This window comes from Mesocricetus auratus, unplaced genomic scaffold (genome assembly GCF_017639785.1).
Source record: "Mesocricetus auratus isolate SY011 unplaced genomic scaffold, BCM_Maur_2.0 Super-Scaffold_100691, whole genome shotgun sequence".
Classification (NCBI taxonomy): Eukaryota; Metazoa; Chordata; class Mammalia; order Rodentia; family Cricetidae; genus Mesocricetus; species Mesocricetus auratus.
In genome coordinates, this window is record NW_024429267.1 from 58,330,735 (window position 1) to 58,344,670 (window position 13,936).

Below are 13,936 nucleotides of genomic sequence, written 5' to 3' on the forward strand. Positions count from 1 at the left end.
CGCAGCAGAAAGACCCCGTTTACCCCACCTCCCTCTGGGCACAGTGTCCATGTGTCTGTGAGGACCGGGGCTTAGCGGTCACCACTCTTGGGAGCCCTGAGCGCATCTCCCCTGTGCGAGGCAGAGGCACCAGGAGAGCACACAGCCAGCCCATCCCCCATCGGCAGTCCCAAGCCGAGGTCCCCTCACTCCTACCCAAGATCCTTGCCTGCCTCCCCCAGCAGAGACAGACCGAATTCTACAGTGCCGTGAAGACGGGCTACACCATCGGCTACAGCCTGTCCCTTGCCAGCCTTCTGGTTGCTATGGCTATCTTGAGCCTGTTCAGGTGAGGCCTGGCCCTGGCAGCTGAAGCGAAACGCGTCTATCTTTTTTTTTTTTTTGGTGGAGCCCCAGCGTGGGTTCCCCCCCCCTTGTGTCCCGCCGTCAGACAGCTTACAGTCCCTACCCTTGCCTCTGCCAGGCCAGCCACGCCAGCCTCAACAGCAGGTGGCCAGCATGAGGCCTCTAGAGTGATCTTGTCCCCTTTTCCGTACACCTGAGGGAGAGCCTGCCAAAACTCTCTCGGTGCCTAGGAGGTCGGGGACTGGGGGTTGTCACCTAGGAGGCAGGGCTGTAACGTGGAGGTCACGTATCCCCCCACACCTTGCCTGAGGCTCGGCCCCGTGCCAGTCAGGGGTGGTCCAAGGTCCCGTCCGCACCCCGATGTGCCTGCCCCCGCAGGAAGCTGCACTGCACACGGAACTACATCCACATGCACCTCTTCCTGTCCTTCATCCTGAGGGCCACCGCCGTCTTCATCAAGGACCTGGCTCTCTTCAGCAGCGCAGAGACGGACCACTGCTCTCAGGGCTCGGTGAGGACCTGCCTGACCCCACACACACATACACACCCCTGCTCCATATCCTCTGTATGCTTGTGTTCCTTGTCTTCCTCCTCCCCCTCCTCCTCCCTCTCCTCCTCCTCCTCTCCCTCCCCCTCCTCCTCCTCCCCCTCTCCCTCCTCTTCCTCCTCCTCTCCTTCCTCTCTCCTCCCCTCCTCCTCTCCCTCCTCCTCCTCCTCCCCCTCCTCCTCCTCCCCCTCCTCCTCCTTCTCCTTTTCTCTTTCTCCTTCTCTCTCTCAATCTCGGCCCCTCTTCTGGGGACAGAACCCACACACCCTGACCACTCCTCCCCTCTCAGCGGCTGCAGCTGCAGCAGATTTCTGGATCATCTGGAAGTTCACACATCTGCCTCCATTGCTAAGAAATGCACACGTCATGGCCCAGAGGCTCCACACCTCGCGGTCGGGGCCCACAGCCTCATCCTGCCTCATCACTAGTTTCTGGTGTGACCTCAGGCAACTCCCTGCCTCAGTTTCCCCATCCATGCAAGTCCTCCCCACATTCCTCCCAGCTCAGCTCTCTGCTCTCTACAACCAAGGTGCTGGTCCCCGCACCACTGGCCTTCCCGACCTGCTCTCACTGACCGCCTCCCTCAGCCCAGTCCCAGGCGTCCCTGAGGTCAGCAGACTCAGGGAAACTCTGAGGAATTCATTGCCCGGCACTGGAGAGTCTGTCTCTGTATTTGTTACTCTTCTTTCATTGCTATGACAAAACGCCGAGAGATGCCCTGTAAGGAAAGAGAAGTGTGTTTGGGTCAGGCGTGAACGTGCAGTCCAGCATGGCGGGAGAGGCGTGGAGGGTTTGGGTCAGGCGTGAACGTGCAGCCCAACATAGTGGGAAGGCGTGGAGGTAGGCATGTGGCACATCTGTTCACACGACCCACGGTTAGGAAGCAGAGAGAGATGAGCGCCATGCTCAGCCCACCTTCTCCTGTTTATTGGGCCTGGGACCCCAGCCCATGGGACGCTGCTGCCCAACTCCTCAATTAACTAAATCTAAACACCCCTTCTCTCTCAGACGTGACCAGGGCACGTCTCCTGGGTCTTCTACCTTCTGTCAAGTTGTTGATATTAACTATCATAGTCTTCGAGTGACTCAGAAGATGCCACCTAGGGGACGGTAACGAAAGCTCCCTGCTGTGAGGTGTTCTAAGGCTAGGGTGGGATCTCCAGAAAGTAGGAAAAGCCAGGGTAACCACACACTGGGGCCAACTGCATGGCCAGGGTGAGGCCTGCAGCCCCAGAGCTTATTTAGCGGCGTGGCCAGATGTGGCTTTCCCAAGCCAGGTCACGAGCAGCTCTGCAGGGTATTCTCATAAGGCTGGTAAGGCAGGCCTGCAGCTGGAGAGACTAGAGTGTGACCCAGGAAAGGACCTCCCAGTCAAAAGGAGCAGAGAGAAGGCTGCTCCATGGGGATGCCTCACAGCCCGGGGCCTGAAAGGGAAGGGAGGCAAGCCAGGTTCTGTGCGTAGGGGGAGTGAGGAATAAAAGGCTCCCCTGGGAAGCCGTGAAATGAGTGAGGGGGGTTTTGAGAGGAGACAGGGGCCCAGAAGCCCTTTATTCAGGTCATGCCAACTAGGCCACACAGAGTCCCTTGAACACCCTGCTCCACGTCTCCCCGATCTCCTGTTGTCCCTTCCTGACCCGGCCGTCTTCCCGCCAGTTCCTGCGGCTCCCAGAAGGAAGATCCATCCCACGCCCCTTCTCCTTTTCCTCACTTTGGTTGTGGACACCACAACCAAAGGCGACTTGGGGAGGAAAGGTCCGTTTTGCCTTACAACTTAACAGTCCACCGTCCAGGGAACTGGGGCAGGAACCCGGAGGCAGGAACGGAAGCAGAGGTCATGGAGGAGCGCAGCTTACTAGTTGGCTTCTCGCGGCTTGCTCAGCCCGCCTTCTTACAGCGCCCCTGACCACCTGCCCGAGGGCAGTGCTGCCCATCACGAGCTACCCCATCAATCATCAGCCGAGGAAGTGTCCCACAGCCTTGCCCACAGGCCACGTCGGTCGGGACACTCATCAGCTGAGGTTCCCTCTCCCGAACGAACGGACAACCGGCTTGGGTCACGGCGACAGAAAACGAGCCAGTAACCCTGTTCTACCCTCCCGTCAGCCTGCTCTACACAAAGTGACCAGGGAACTCCTGAAGTCTCCAGCAAGAATTCATCCCCAGGGTCCCATCTCCCCAAACCCTCACTGGAGGACAGGGCGGGGAGAAAACGGGCTGAGTGGGCAGAGGGCGAAAGGAGAGAGTAAAGAAGGCAGGGTCATCGGGGCAGGGGGAGGGGGACAGGCAGGCGGATATGTAGGCGGGCTGCCTGAGTCCTGGGCAGACTAGAAAAAGCGGGGGCGGGGAGGGGCGGTGCTCTGTGGATGGGGGGGGTTAACAGGTGGAGAGACCCTTTAAACAAGCGAACAGGGAGACGGTCTGAGTAGGTGGGTGGAGAGACAGACAGCTAGGTGAGTGGGTGGGCGGGTTGGCGGATGAGCACACACGGTTGGTGAGCGGATGTCTGGGTGGTTAGATGAATACATAGCTGAGTTGTTATGAGTCGGGAGGCCGGTCCGTGGATAAAGCCAAGCATGGCAGCTCGCACCTGTAATCCCGAAGGCTGAGGTAGCTGGCCACGAACTGGAAGGCAGTCGGGGATACATCGTGAGTTCTAGACTGGCCTGGTTACAGGGTGAGATTGACGGAAAACACAGTCAAGCATGTATAATGCGCACACAGAGAGACAAGTCTCTGGCGGGTGGGCGAATGGGCAGGGGTGCAGGCGGGCAGGAGGCGTGTCGACACCTTTTTGTCGCATTGTGACGCCATGCCATTGCCGACCAAGCTCATGCTGGAGAACCCTGAAATCCAGTTACCGAAAATACGACCAGGAAAAAAAAAGATCTCCTAACATTTTAAACAAGTTTACCGTTTTGTGTTGGACTGCATCCAGTGCTATTCCTGGCCACACGCAGCCAGTCACAGACTGAGGGTTGGACATGCCCAGAGACACTGGGATCTGTAGCCAGGAGATGCAGAGAAGACACATTGACAGATGGGTAATTTAAATTGCCAGCTTGGCCCAAAGTGCCCACAAATATAAATCACGACCACAGGAAAACCACTGCATTATGGTCTCAAGGTTGGGAACTGACAACGATGAGGTTGGCTGGGTCACAGCTGCCTCGGTCCCTGCAGCCAGAGGTTGGGCAGCGAGGGACCTGCCGTCCCTGAACCTCCCTCCACACCTCCCCGCAGGTAGGCTGCAAGGCGGCTGTGGTTTTCTTCCAGTACTGCATCATGGCCAACTTCTTCTGGCTGCTGGTAGAGGGCCTCTACCTGCACACCCTGCTGGCCGTGTCCTTCTTCTCCGAGCGGAAGTACTTCTGGGGGTACATACTCATCGGCTGGGGTACGGCACCAGGGAGGGGGCAGGGCTGGGAAGGCTCCCTGGGAGGTGGGAGGGTGCAACCCTAGCCTACTTATGAGGCTCTCCACCGGCAGTGGTGAATGCCCCCAGAATGTGTGACCTTGGGGCAGCCCCACCTCCCAGTCTTCCCCGGCTACTGTAACGGCCATACAGCAGAGGCTAGACCAAGACATCCATTTCCCTCTTCTGACCCTGACACTCATGGCCGCTGCTAATCTATAAGGGTTTAAAATCCTAAGAAAACAAAGAAACCTGTCTAAGTGGCCCCAGGCCCTGGGGCATACAGCCTCAGTAACTCTTGGAGTCTTTACACGGTGAACAACCAGTACAACTGGGTAGTAGCCCTGAGAGTCCGTCTTTCTCCCCCCCCACCCCGGCACCCTCTGGTTCCTTCTCCAAACCCCTCTCCCTGTGCCCCCTGCCCGTTTCCTTCTCCTGCATTCTTCTTCGGCCCTCACAGGGGTGCCCAGTGTCTTCACCATGGTGTGGACCATTGTCAGGATCCATTTTGAGGATTTTGGGTGAGCTGCTGTTCCCATCCCCTCCCAGAGTCCCTGGGAAAGATGATAACTGCCCAGGCTTGGCAGGTAGACAGACCACAGCACCAAGCCCAAAGCGAGAGGCTGGAAGGAGAAGTGGGGAGTGGCAGACCTGTGCTGGGCGGGGGTGGGGGGGGTGGGGGTGGGGAGGCACAGACCTCAGGCTGAGGACTCCAACCCCCTGTGCTCTCTCTATCCAGGTGCTGGGACACCATCAACTCCTCGCTGTGGTGGATCATAAAGGCTCCCATCCTCACCTCCATCTTGGTAAGCCCCCCCTCCCCCACTGAGCCCAGCGTAGACAACCAACCAAACGTAGGAAATGGGCGTTTAGGTCAGAAAGGAACCTCAGGGTTCTGTCACCCTCCCATGCCTCCAGTGCCCCCTCTGGAGCAGGTAAGTTGGAGGGCAGGACCTCAGGAGAGTCCCGAGGCAGGGTAGGCGATGTCCTCCAGAGGGAGGAGCCGCTGAGAGCTGCTTGCTGTGGAGGGGAGGCGGAACCCTGGGGGAAGACAGCCCCAGCCCCCACCTCCTGTAAGCGGCCAACAGTGGGGGTCCCTCATTCAACAGGTGAACTTCACCCTGTTTATCTGCATCATCCGAATCCTGGTTCAGAAACTCCGGCCACCCGATGTCGGGAAGAATGACAGCAGCCCATACTCGTAAGTGTCAGCCCAGCACCCCAGCTCCGGACCTCCGCCCTGGACCCTCAGATCATCCCCAACACGTCACTCCACACAGATAGGCATGACTCTCACCCGTGGCCAGGCTCAGCGCCCACTGCCTGTCACCAGGCTGCCCTCCTGACTCTGTGCCCAGCATCTGCCATCCCCATTCCCATCCAGTGTCCTTGAAGTTCAAACCTGCTGCCCCCCCTCCCAGGGGGGGGAGAGGGAGCTTGAGGGGAGTGAAAACCTGTGCCGCTTTCTTCACATACTGTACTCAGTCCCTGGCCTGATCCTGGCAAGGAAAGGGGACACAAGAGATGTCCAGCAGGTGATGCTCCAAGGAGCTCCCATTCCACCGTGAGGCAGCCATGCTCGGTGCTCCCCCGGTGATAATAACCGCACTTGCAGATTTCATGCCGGGCACCAGCTAAGAGGTCTCCATGCATCAGCCCATGTCACACTCAGAGTCCCCTGTAAAACGTTCCCCACTTCGAACAAAAGGCAGGTGCACACTGCCTCACCCTCTGAGGTTTAGGGTGCACCACTATGGGTAGGAAGAAAAGTGGTGTTCACTTTCCTTATTGCTGCAACAAAACCCAACCAGCGATTGCAGGAAGGAACAGTCTATTTTTGCTCAGAGTTCAAGGGTGCAGTCCATCATGGCAGAGGCACGGCTGCAGAGGGTAAGGCAGAGAGAGAGAGAGAGAGAGAGAGAGAGAGAGAGAGAGAGAGAGAGAGGGAGGGAGGGAGGGATGGATGGATGCTGGTGCTCAGCCCACTTTCTCCTTTTTGTTGAGTCTGGGGCCCCCAAGGCAGAGAGAGAGAGAGAGAGAGAGAGAGAGAGAGAGAGAGAGAGAGAGAGGGAGGGAGGGAGGGAGGGAGGGAGGGAGGGAGGGAGGGAGGGACGCTGGTGCTCAGCCCACTTTCTCCTTTTTGTTGAGTCTGGGGCCCCCAAGGCAGAGAGAGAAAGAGAGGGAGGGAGGGAGGGAGGGAGGGAGGAAGGGAGGGAGGGAGGGAGAGAGGGAGGGAGGGAGGGAGGGAGGGAGGGAGGGAGGGAGGGACGCTGGTGCTCAGCCCACTTTCTCCCCCGCCATGGGATGGCGCCACCGGTAGACAGGGCAGGTCTTCCCATTCCAGTCCCATCTAGAAAACCCCTCTCTCTGACATGCCCAGAGGCTTGTCTCATCCATGTTCTAAATCTTGTCAAGGTGACAGTTGGGGTTAGGGGGGCCACAGCGTCCACGGGACAGTTACTGAGTTCGTTTCTTGGAAAGAGGATGGCTATCGCCTGTGCTGGGCACTGGGGAGACCAGCGAGTTCCTATGGGAATCAGAACTTACAGGGCAAGGAAAGACACAGAAAACGTGACCAGGGTGCCTATGCAAAGGCCTGTGGGTCCTTCACCAGTCACTGTGGCAATGGAGGACAGAGACCCACCAATGCAGGCCAGATAAGCCCAGCAGTCCCACAAGGGCCATCCAGCCCTGGGGTCCTACGTGTCCTTAAACTGGCCTCTGTTAGGGGAATCTAGACTCCCCCGCTGGAGAGTCACGAGTTCCTGGGTTTGGGATTCTATTCTGGAATCCTGTGACTTGTCAGGCCTGAGCTGGTGTGATAGCATCCTGTACCCAGCAGGCTGTGTGGGCAGAACACCACCCTCCTTCCCAGAAGACATCCTACACACACTGGGGTGCCTTGGGTGCCTTACCTTAGCGCCCATGTTTCCCAAAAGTTCAGTTGCAGTGGGGCTAGGCTATGGGGGACAGAACCCAGACTGGCCGTGGCCGGGTCTCTGTGGGTAAGATGGAGAGGAGCAGCTGTCACGGGCAGAAGGGGGAGCTGGAGCTGGCAATTCCTGAGGAGGGGCTGTCGGTTCCCACTCTTCAGTTTAAAGAAAGCCTCCATCTGTCAGCCTCCGAGTGTGGGATGGGTTCATGGCCAAAGGGGTGTGGCTGGGAGCCAGGCCCGGGAAGGAGGGGAAGGACCAGGGTGCATCTGCACAGAGCTTGGGGAGGGATCTCAGCACCAAGGCAGGAGAGGCAGGGGCAAACGTGTCCCCCTCCCACCCACATCCCCGCCCCTCCCCCGGGGCCTAGTCTCTGCCAGGAATCAGGAAACCGGGGCCCTCACGTCCTAGACCAGCTATCGGGTCAGTTGTGTGTACACATGGAGGGACAGGTGAGTGAGTGCCAAGGGGGAAGTCTGGCCCTGCTGGCACCGGGGTGGCAGGGAGACAAGCTGATTCTTTGGAGCTGGACTCAGGCTCGGGGAGAGTGGCAAGTCCCAGAGACAGGGTCAGAGCAGAAGAGCAGAGGCCACAAGTCTACCCCGATTAACCGGATGGCCAGGCGCAAAGCTGAGCGCTCATCACCCCCCCCCCCTCCGGCATCCAGGAAGACTTCACTCCTGAGTTCTCGTTCCCAAAAGGAGCTAGTGCCCGTGGATACACCCCAGAGCATTTCCAAGGAGACAGCGTCTCTGATATGGCTGTGTTGGACATGCATTTTACCCCACTCTTCAGTCAGGGGATACTGACCAGGAGTGGGGAGGCTGGGAAGACTTGCCTCTATTACATCCTCAGCAGCCTTCCTCCAGAAGAGAGAGAACGGAGGGAATTTAATTCTCTCATGTGCTTACCCCCAGGGGACAGGAGTCAATGTGGGCGTGACATGGGGGTGGGGGAGCCACTGTTCGTCTTCACACGGTTTGGTCATCTGGTCTACCCATGCCCATCTACACATGCAGATTCACACACCCACAGCCCCCCTCTCCCTCTCCCCAGGAGGCTGGCCAAGTCCACGCTTCTGCTGATCCCCCTGTTTGGAGTTCACTACGTCATGTTTGCCTTCTTCCCTGACAACTTTAAGGCCGAGGTGAAAATGGTCTTCGAACTTGTCGTGGGGTCTTTCCAGGTATGAACGTGAGATTGGGGAATTCACCTGGGGCTGCCATGGGCCCTGGACTGCAGATTCCGGTCTTTTTTCTTGTCAAAGTGCTGGTTAAGTACCTACTTTATGTCTGCTGTCTTCCTTCACCAGAGGAGTAAAGGGGCTGTGGAGAACCAGGCATGGGTTGGGTGGGGCTGGGAGTGCCTGGGGTCTCTTTGCCTCACCTCTCCTGTCCCCTTCTTCCTCAGGGTTTTGTGGTGGCCATCCTCTATTGTTTCCTCAATGGCGAGGTAAGCACCTCCCAGGTCTTGGTGGCTTGGGACCAGAACTCCCAGGCTCAGGGTCTACAAACCTTGTTGTGATCATTGAGAGCAAGGATAGTCTAAAACTTGCGTCTCTGGCGCATGCCTTTAATCCCAGCACTCGGGAGGCAGAGGCAGGCCCATCTCTGTGAGTTCCAGACCAGCCTGGTCTACAGAGCGAGTTCCAGGACAGCCTCCAAAGCCACACAGAGAAACCCTGCCTCGAAAAATCAAAAACCAAGCTGTAGGGATTTTGGACAGATCTGGTGGGACAGGTATTCTGGCACTCGGGAGTCACGGAATACTGAGTGTTACACAGCTCAGATGGAAAGGTATCCTGGAGCTCGGGAGTCACAGAATACTGAGTGTTACAGCTCAGGTGGAAAGGTATCCTGGAGCTTGGGAGCCAAAGACTACCACAGGATGCAGTAAGAGTAGCAGCTTACAGCCCTGCCTCAGGGAGAGGCTTCCCCAGTGTATCACCGGCTCTGCTCCCGCAGGAGAGGGTCTTCCAGTTGGGGATGTTTGCCCAGTGTAGCAGTTTTGCTCACGCAGGAGAAGGTTTCTCAGGCGAAGTTGCTACAGTTCAGCTCTGCTCCCAGGACATTGAAGAGCAGAGTGTAATAACTCCTCTGTGCCAAAGAGAGGTTTCCCCAGCCAAAGTGTTACAGCCCTGCTTGCTCTGCTCTGCCCAGGGTCGCCTCTGCTCCGCTGCAAAAGGAGGTCTTCACCCAAAGCTCATTGAAGGGGTTTGTTGGGAGGGAAGAATCCAGGAGAGTGGCTGCCCTCTGCCAGAGAAGCAGAGGACAGCCTGGTAGCGTGAACAGACACAAACTGAACAGACACAGGGTTTATATGGGGCTTCCAGGGTGGGGATTGGTCAGATTTTAATCTCCTGCTCAAGTATTGGTTAGTTTTCTGCACAGGGTTAGGGTCAGACTTGGCTCTGGTTTTAGGGCCAAAGTGTGTTTCTTTCTCTGGTCCTTTTTAGCCTTTTGGCTTTAGTTTTAGGGCCAGAGTGCATTTCTTTCACGGGCTCTGATTCCAGGGACAAAGTGTGTTTCTTTGGCACTGGTTTCAGGGTCAGGATGCTTTTTTTTTTTTTTTTTTTTTTTGGTTTTGGTTGCAGGGCCAAAGTGTGTTTCTTTGGCTCTGCTCATGGTGTGTTTCTTTGGCTGGACCCTTTTCCCTACACAAGCAAACAACAACAACAACAAAACTTGTGTCTCTCAAGAGCGGTTCTCTTGAGCGTGTAGCCCCCTCGATGCCTAGGGTGTCACTTTAAAATGTACCCTGAGGACACAGCCTGAACTAAGAACCCCTGAGTGGGGTTAGGAGCCGGCTCCTGTGCTCATCAGAGGTGGAGACTACTTCCAGCTAAGTGTGTGTGGGATGAAATGGGGGGTCACACATTGAGGGAAAGTGTAGTTGCAGCCACAAGAATGCACTCAAGTGGCTGCCTGGATGAAGAATTGGGGTACACTCCCCAGGCAGCCGCCCTCTGGCCTCCCTGTACGGCGTTTTGTGACCTTCATGCCAGCTTCCCTCTCCCCAGCTCTCCTGAGTTGAGTCTCTGACTCCCAACCCTGTGCCAACTCGGCTCCTCTCTCAGTTTAAGCTAGGGAGTATCTATAGCTAGCTTAACACGCCTGGAAGGCCACACGGTACAGGGCCTAACCACCCTTTCCCACCCCTAGGTGCAGGCAGAGCTACGGCGGAAGTGGCGGCGTTGGCATCTGCAGGGCTTCCTGGGCTTGAGCTCCAAATCGCAGCACCCGTGGGGAGGCAGCAACGGCGCCACGTGCAGCACGCAGGTGTCCATGCTGACCCGCGTCAGCCCCAGCGCGCGCCGCTCCTCCAGCTTCCAAGCCGAGGTCTCCCTAGTCTGACCGCCAGAGGCCGCCAGGCCCCTTCGCACCCTCCCCACGCAGGCCCCCGGAGCCGAGGTCTGCAGCGGTGCCGCTAGCTCAAACCTTTGGTCTGTCTGGACACACTCCTTTGCTGCAGCCAGGACCCGGTCCATGCGAGCTGGAGAGCAGGGAGATCCAGCCCTGGAGGATGCGGGGAGGGGCCAGCATCAGACCCCGCCTCCAGAGGCCCCTCTGCCAGTCATGCGCACAAAATCTGCCTACACCTCCTGGCAAGCAACTGCCTGTTCTCAGCTTTGGGACTCTTGAGGGCAAAGAGCTTCTGCCCAGTTCGTGCCTAGAATTCCACAGTGGCCCTCAAGTCGCTTTGGGTTAAGCGTTGCCAATGAGAATCCCTCCCTGAGGTACTGCTTTTATCTGCCAGCATCTCCGGGTGGGTGAGTTCCTCTACCTCAGACAGATACATGGTCGTGACCTGGAGTTTGGGTTTGGGGACCACAGCTGTGCTGTGATCCTCACTCGGGATAGAATTGTCCCAGCGTCGGCTATATCCGCGGACCTGGGAAGGGAGACGATGGTCCCAGCCAATGCTCACCAAGTGGCTTTGTCTGTCACCAGCCTTATGCACAACCAAAGCAATAGCGAGCTGCCCGCCCTGGGAGCTCATCTACATGCCAACCACTGCAGCACGGGCCAGAGACGTGGGCCCACGGGCCCCTTGATCCTGAGGTCATCCTGAGGTCACAGGTAGGGAAACTGTCACTAATGCCAACATAAAGACTACCTTTTCACATACCGTGGCCTGCTGGGATCTCTTGGGGTTGAATTACCAGAGATGTTATTGCCCTTACAGCCACACGGCTTCTAACCCAAGCTAGGGTGTCAGCAGGTCCCCGTCAGAACTGCACCAGGCTTGTATGACAATAACTATTGGCTCTGACAGGCTTAGTTCCCCTGGCTGCTGTGTGTCACCCTGCTCCAATGAGAGATGGCTCACTAAAGCCAACACCCTTCTGGCTTTGGACAGGGCCCCCACATTTCCATGTGAGCCTTTGACTCACACCTGAGTGTGAAGAGTTTGTAGCCGGCCCCATTGTGACCCTCACCCCCTAAATCCAGCTGGAAGGAGACAGATTCTGCCTTGGACCAAAGCAAAACAGCCAATAGGCCAGTGAGAAACAGCGAGGTTTCACAATTAATCCTGAAAACACAGCAAACAGAATGCAAAGGCCAGGTCGCTGTTGCCTAGAAACCAACCAGGAGGAATTAGATCAGAGCAACTGTCCCGGCCTCGGCGGCACAAGTCAGTGAGGAGAGGCTGGGTGACTTACGGATAGGTTAGACATAGCCGTGTGGCAAAGCAGGTGACGTCGGTAGATCAGCGAGGGCTTTGTGCAGATGCGTCTCTTTGGCTCCACTTTGCAAACGTGTGGAGTTGTCTTGTTGGACATGCCAGACGTGGATGCCGGGCTGGTGCACAGAGGTCAGGATGGGCTAGCAGAGACGCAGGTCTGCCTGCAAGGGTCCTTCAAAGGCTGCGGACACTCAGGACCACCCCAGGACAGATCAGAAATAACCCTCTGAGGCATGCGGAAGGCCAGCGGGACCCCCATGCCTAAATGAATGGTCCCAAAAATCTCCCCAGCAGTCGTGTTGCGGCGTGGGGTAAGTCACAGAGCAGTTACCAGTCAAGAGGACAAAGAGTGAGTAAAATTCAGACCCAAGATATGTTCAAGGAAGGAAGGCAGAGTTGGGGCGCTGACCAAGGAGGCTTAGGAGGTGAGATGCTCAGTGGAGGGTGTGCTGGATAGAGAGAGGCTGGAAGCCTTGGTTGTGGGGCTAAGAAAACGTGTGCCTCTGTCCTAGCTTAGCGACAGCCGTGGGGCAGGGGTGACTACAGGCAAGGCTATCCCAATCCCATCTTCCCCTGCCAGCTCTCCGGCTCTGCCAGGTGCCTGTCAAACCAGGCCAACTCATCTCTAACACCATCTGGTGGACACTTCACAGACTTTACCAACCTTGACTGCCTTCAGGCTTAATTCTGTCAAGTGGGTTTCTCACGGGGAGGCAGCTGATACAGAAAGCAAGCCTCTGAATGAGCTCCCAAGGGTGAGGTAGAGGGTGTGGTGAGGCTCATACCCAGGCCAGCCCCACACCTCCCCTCAGATCAAACCACCCATTTCGGTCCTGCCTTGACCCGAGGAACCTGAGGGAAACCAGACTCTGGTGACTCCCTCAAGCTGACCCTACCCTCGGTCTCCAAGGGCAACGACCAGATAGGTGTGGACGGGAAGCTGTACCATCTGAACCCACAGAGACTCTGCCCGCTCTGTGGGGAAGGCCTGTCTGCAGGCAGTCTTTTCACTCTGGGGCATGAGCTGTCCGAGGAGGCTGGTCCACCAGCTAGCAGAGCACCGCTGAGGTGCTTGAGGGCTAGGAGAGGTCTCAGGGTCCCAAGGGGACATGTCTGGGTGTCAGGGACACCTGAACCCAGCCCAGTAGATGTTGGCGGTGCTTCGCAGGTAGAGACAAAGAGGTTTATCAGGCGAGGTCGAGGGATGGTGGGGGGTTAATTGGGAGAAGGGCCCGGGGTGTGTGTCTGGAGAGGATGGTAGGCCATCAGCAGGAAGGGGAGGAGGCCAGCTGGGGAGACGATGCTGACTGTAATGTCTGCAGGGTGTCCGAGGAGGGACCTGTTGAAGGGACAGATGGTGGGAAGACCAAGGCAGTCCCTTGGAAGACACAGTGGGTGTAAGGGCAAGTAGCCAGGCACCCCCTCGGGGTGTGCGGGGCACAGCGGGGTGAGCCGTCTGGCTCAGCCCCTCCATCCTAGCTGCCTCGCAAGGTCTTGCTTTAATGAGCAGTGGTGAGCTTCCCTCCCCCCATGTGGGAACAGGCATGGCTCTTATCTCTCTGGGGGAAGGGGAGAGGGGTGGAGCCACAGCTGGCAGTTATTAAACACCCCGCTCCGGCCAGGGATGGCCGGGATATTAATAGCCCCGGGAGTCATTGACTCTGAAGACAGAATAACTTCAGCCGGCCAGAGGGATGCGTCAGGAGGCCATCTTGGCAATGCCCCAGCCTCTGCACAGGGCAGACGGGACAGCCGAAATCCAGAGAAGGGAGTCGTTGTAGAGGATGGTGTTGAGCCCGGCTCTCCAAATCCCACAGTCGTGCCTCAGAGATCCTGTATGTTGTCAAACACTGGATCGTCAAACGTTGGATTGTCTGGGTGTGCCCTACCTGGACATGCGAGACGAGACGAGCCAGCCGGCAGTCCCGATTCTGTCTTCACATGTTGTCCACATGTATTTTTTGCATTAATTTTGATATTTTAAGATACCGCATTAAAATGTTACTCACCTTG

The 13,936-nt window shown here is 57.2% G+C and overlaps 1 protein-coding gene across 2 annotated transcripts in view; it reads left to right on the plus strand.

Annotated features, from left to right (window-relative positions):
* The window catches only part of Vipr1 (vasoactive intestinal peptide receptor 1), a 30,919-nt gene extending 16,983 nt beyond the window's left edge, over positions 1 to 13,936 (plus strand). Inside the window, exons 5-13 of one of the 2 annotated variants that reach the window (XM_005082317.4) lie at positions 225 to 328; positions 724 to 856; positions 4,133 to 4,286; positions 4,765 to 4,825; positions 5,044 to 5,110; positions 5,414 to 5,505; positions 8,294 to 8,423; positions 8,648 to 8,689; positions 10,399 to 13,936. In XM_005082317.4, the coding sequence (XP_005082374.2) occupies positions 225 to 328; positions 724 to 856; positions 4,133 to 4,286; positions 4,765 to 4,825; positions 5,044 to 5,110; positions 5,414 to 5,505; positions 8,294 to 8,423; positions 8,648 to 8,689; positions 10,399 to 10,590 (975 nt within the window). In that variant the 3' untranslated portion in view covers positions 10,591 to 13,936. Of the gene's footprint in view, positions 1 to 221; positions 329 to 723; positions 857 to 4,132; positions 4,287 to 4,764; positions 4,826 to 5,043; positions 5,111 to 5,413; positions 5,506 to 8,293; positions 8,424 to 8,647; positions 8,690 to 10,398 lie in introns of both variants that reach the window. The other variant, XM_005082316.4, reaches the window with a different exon arrangement.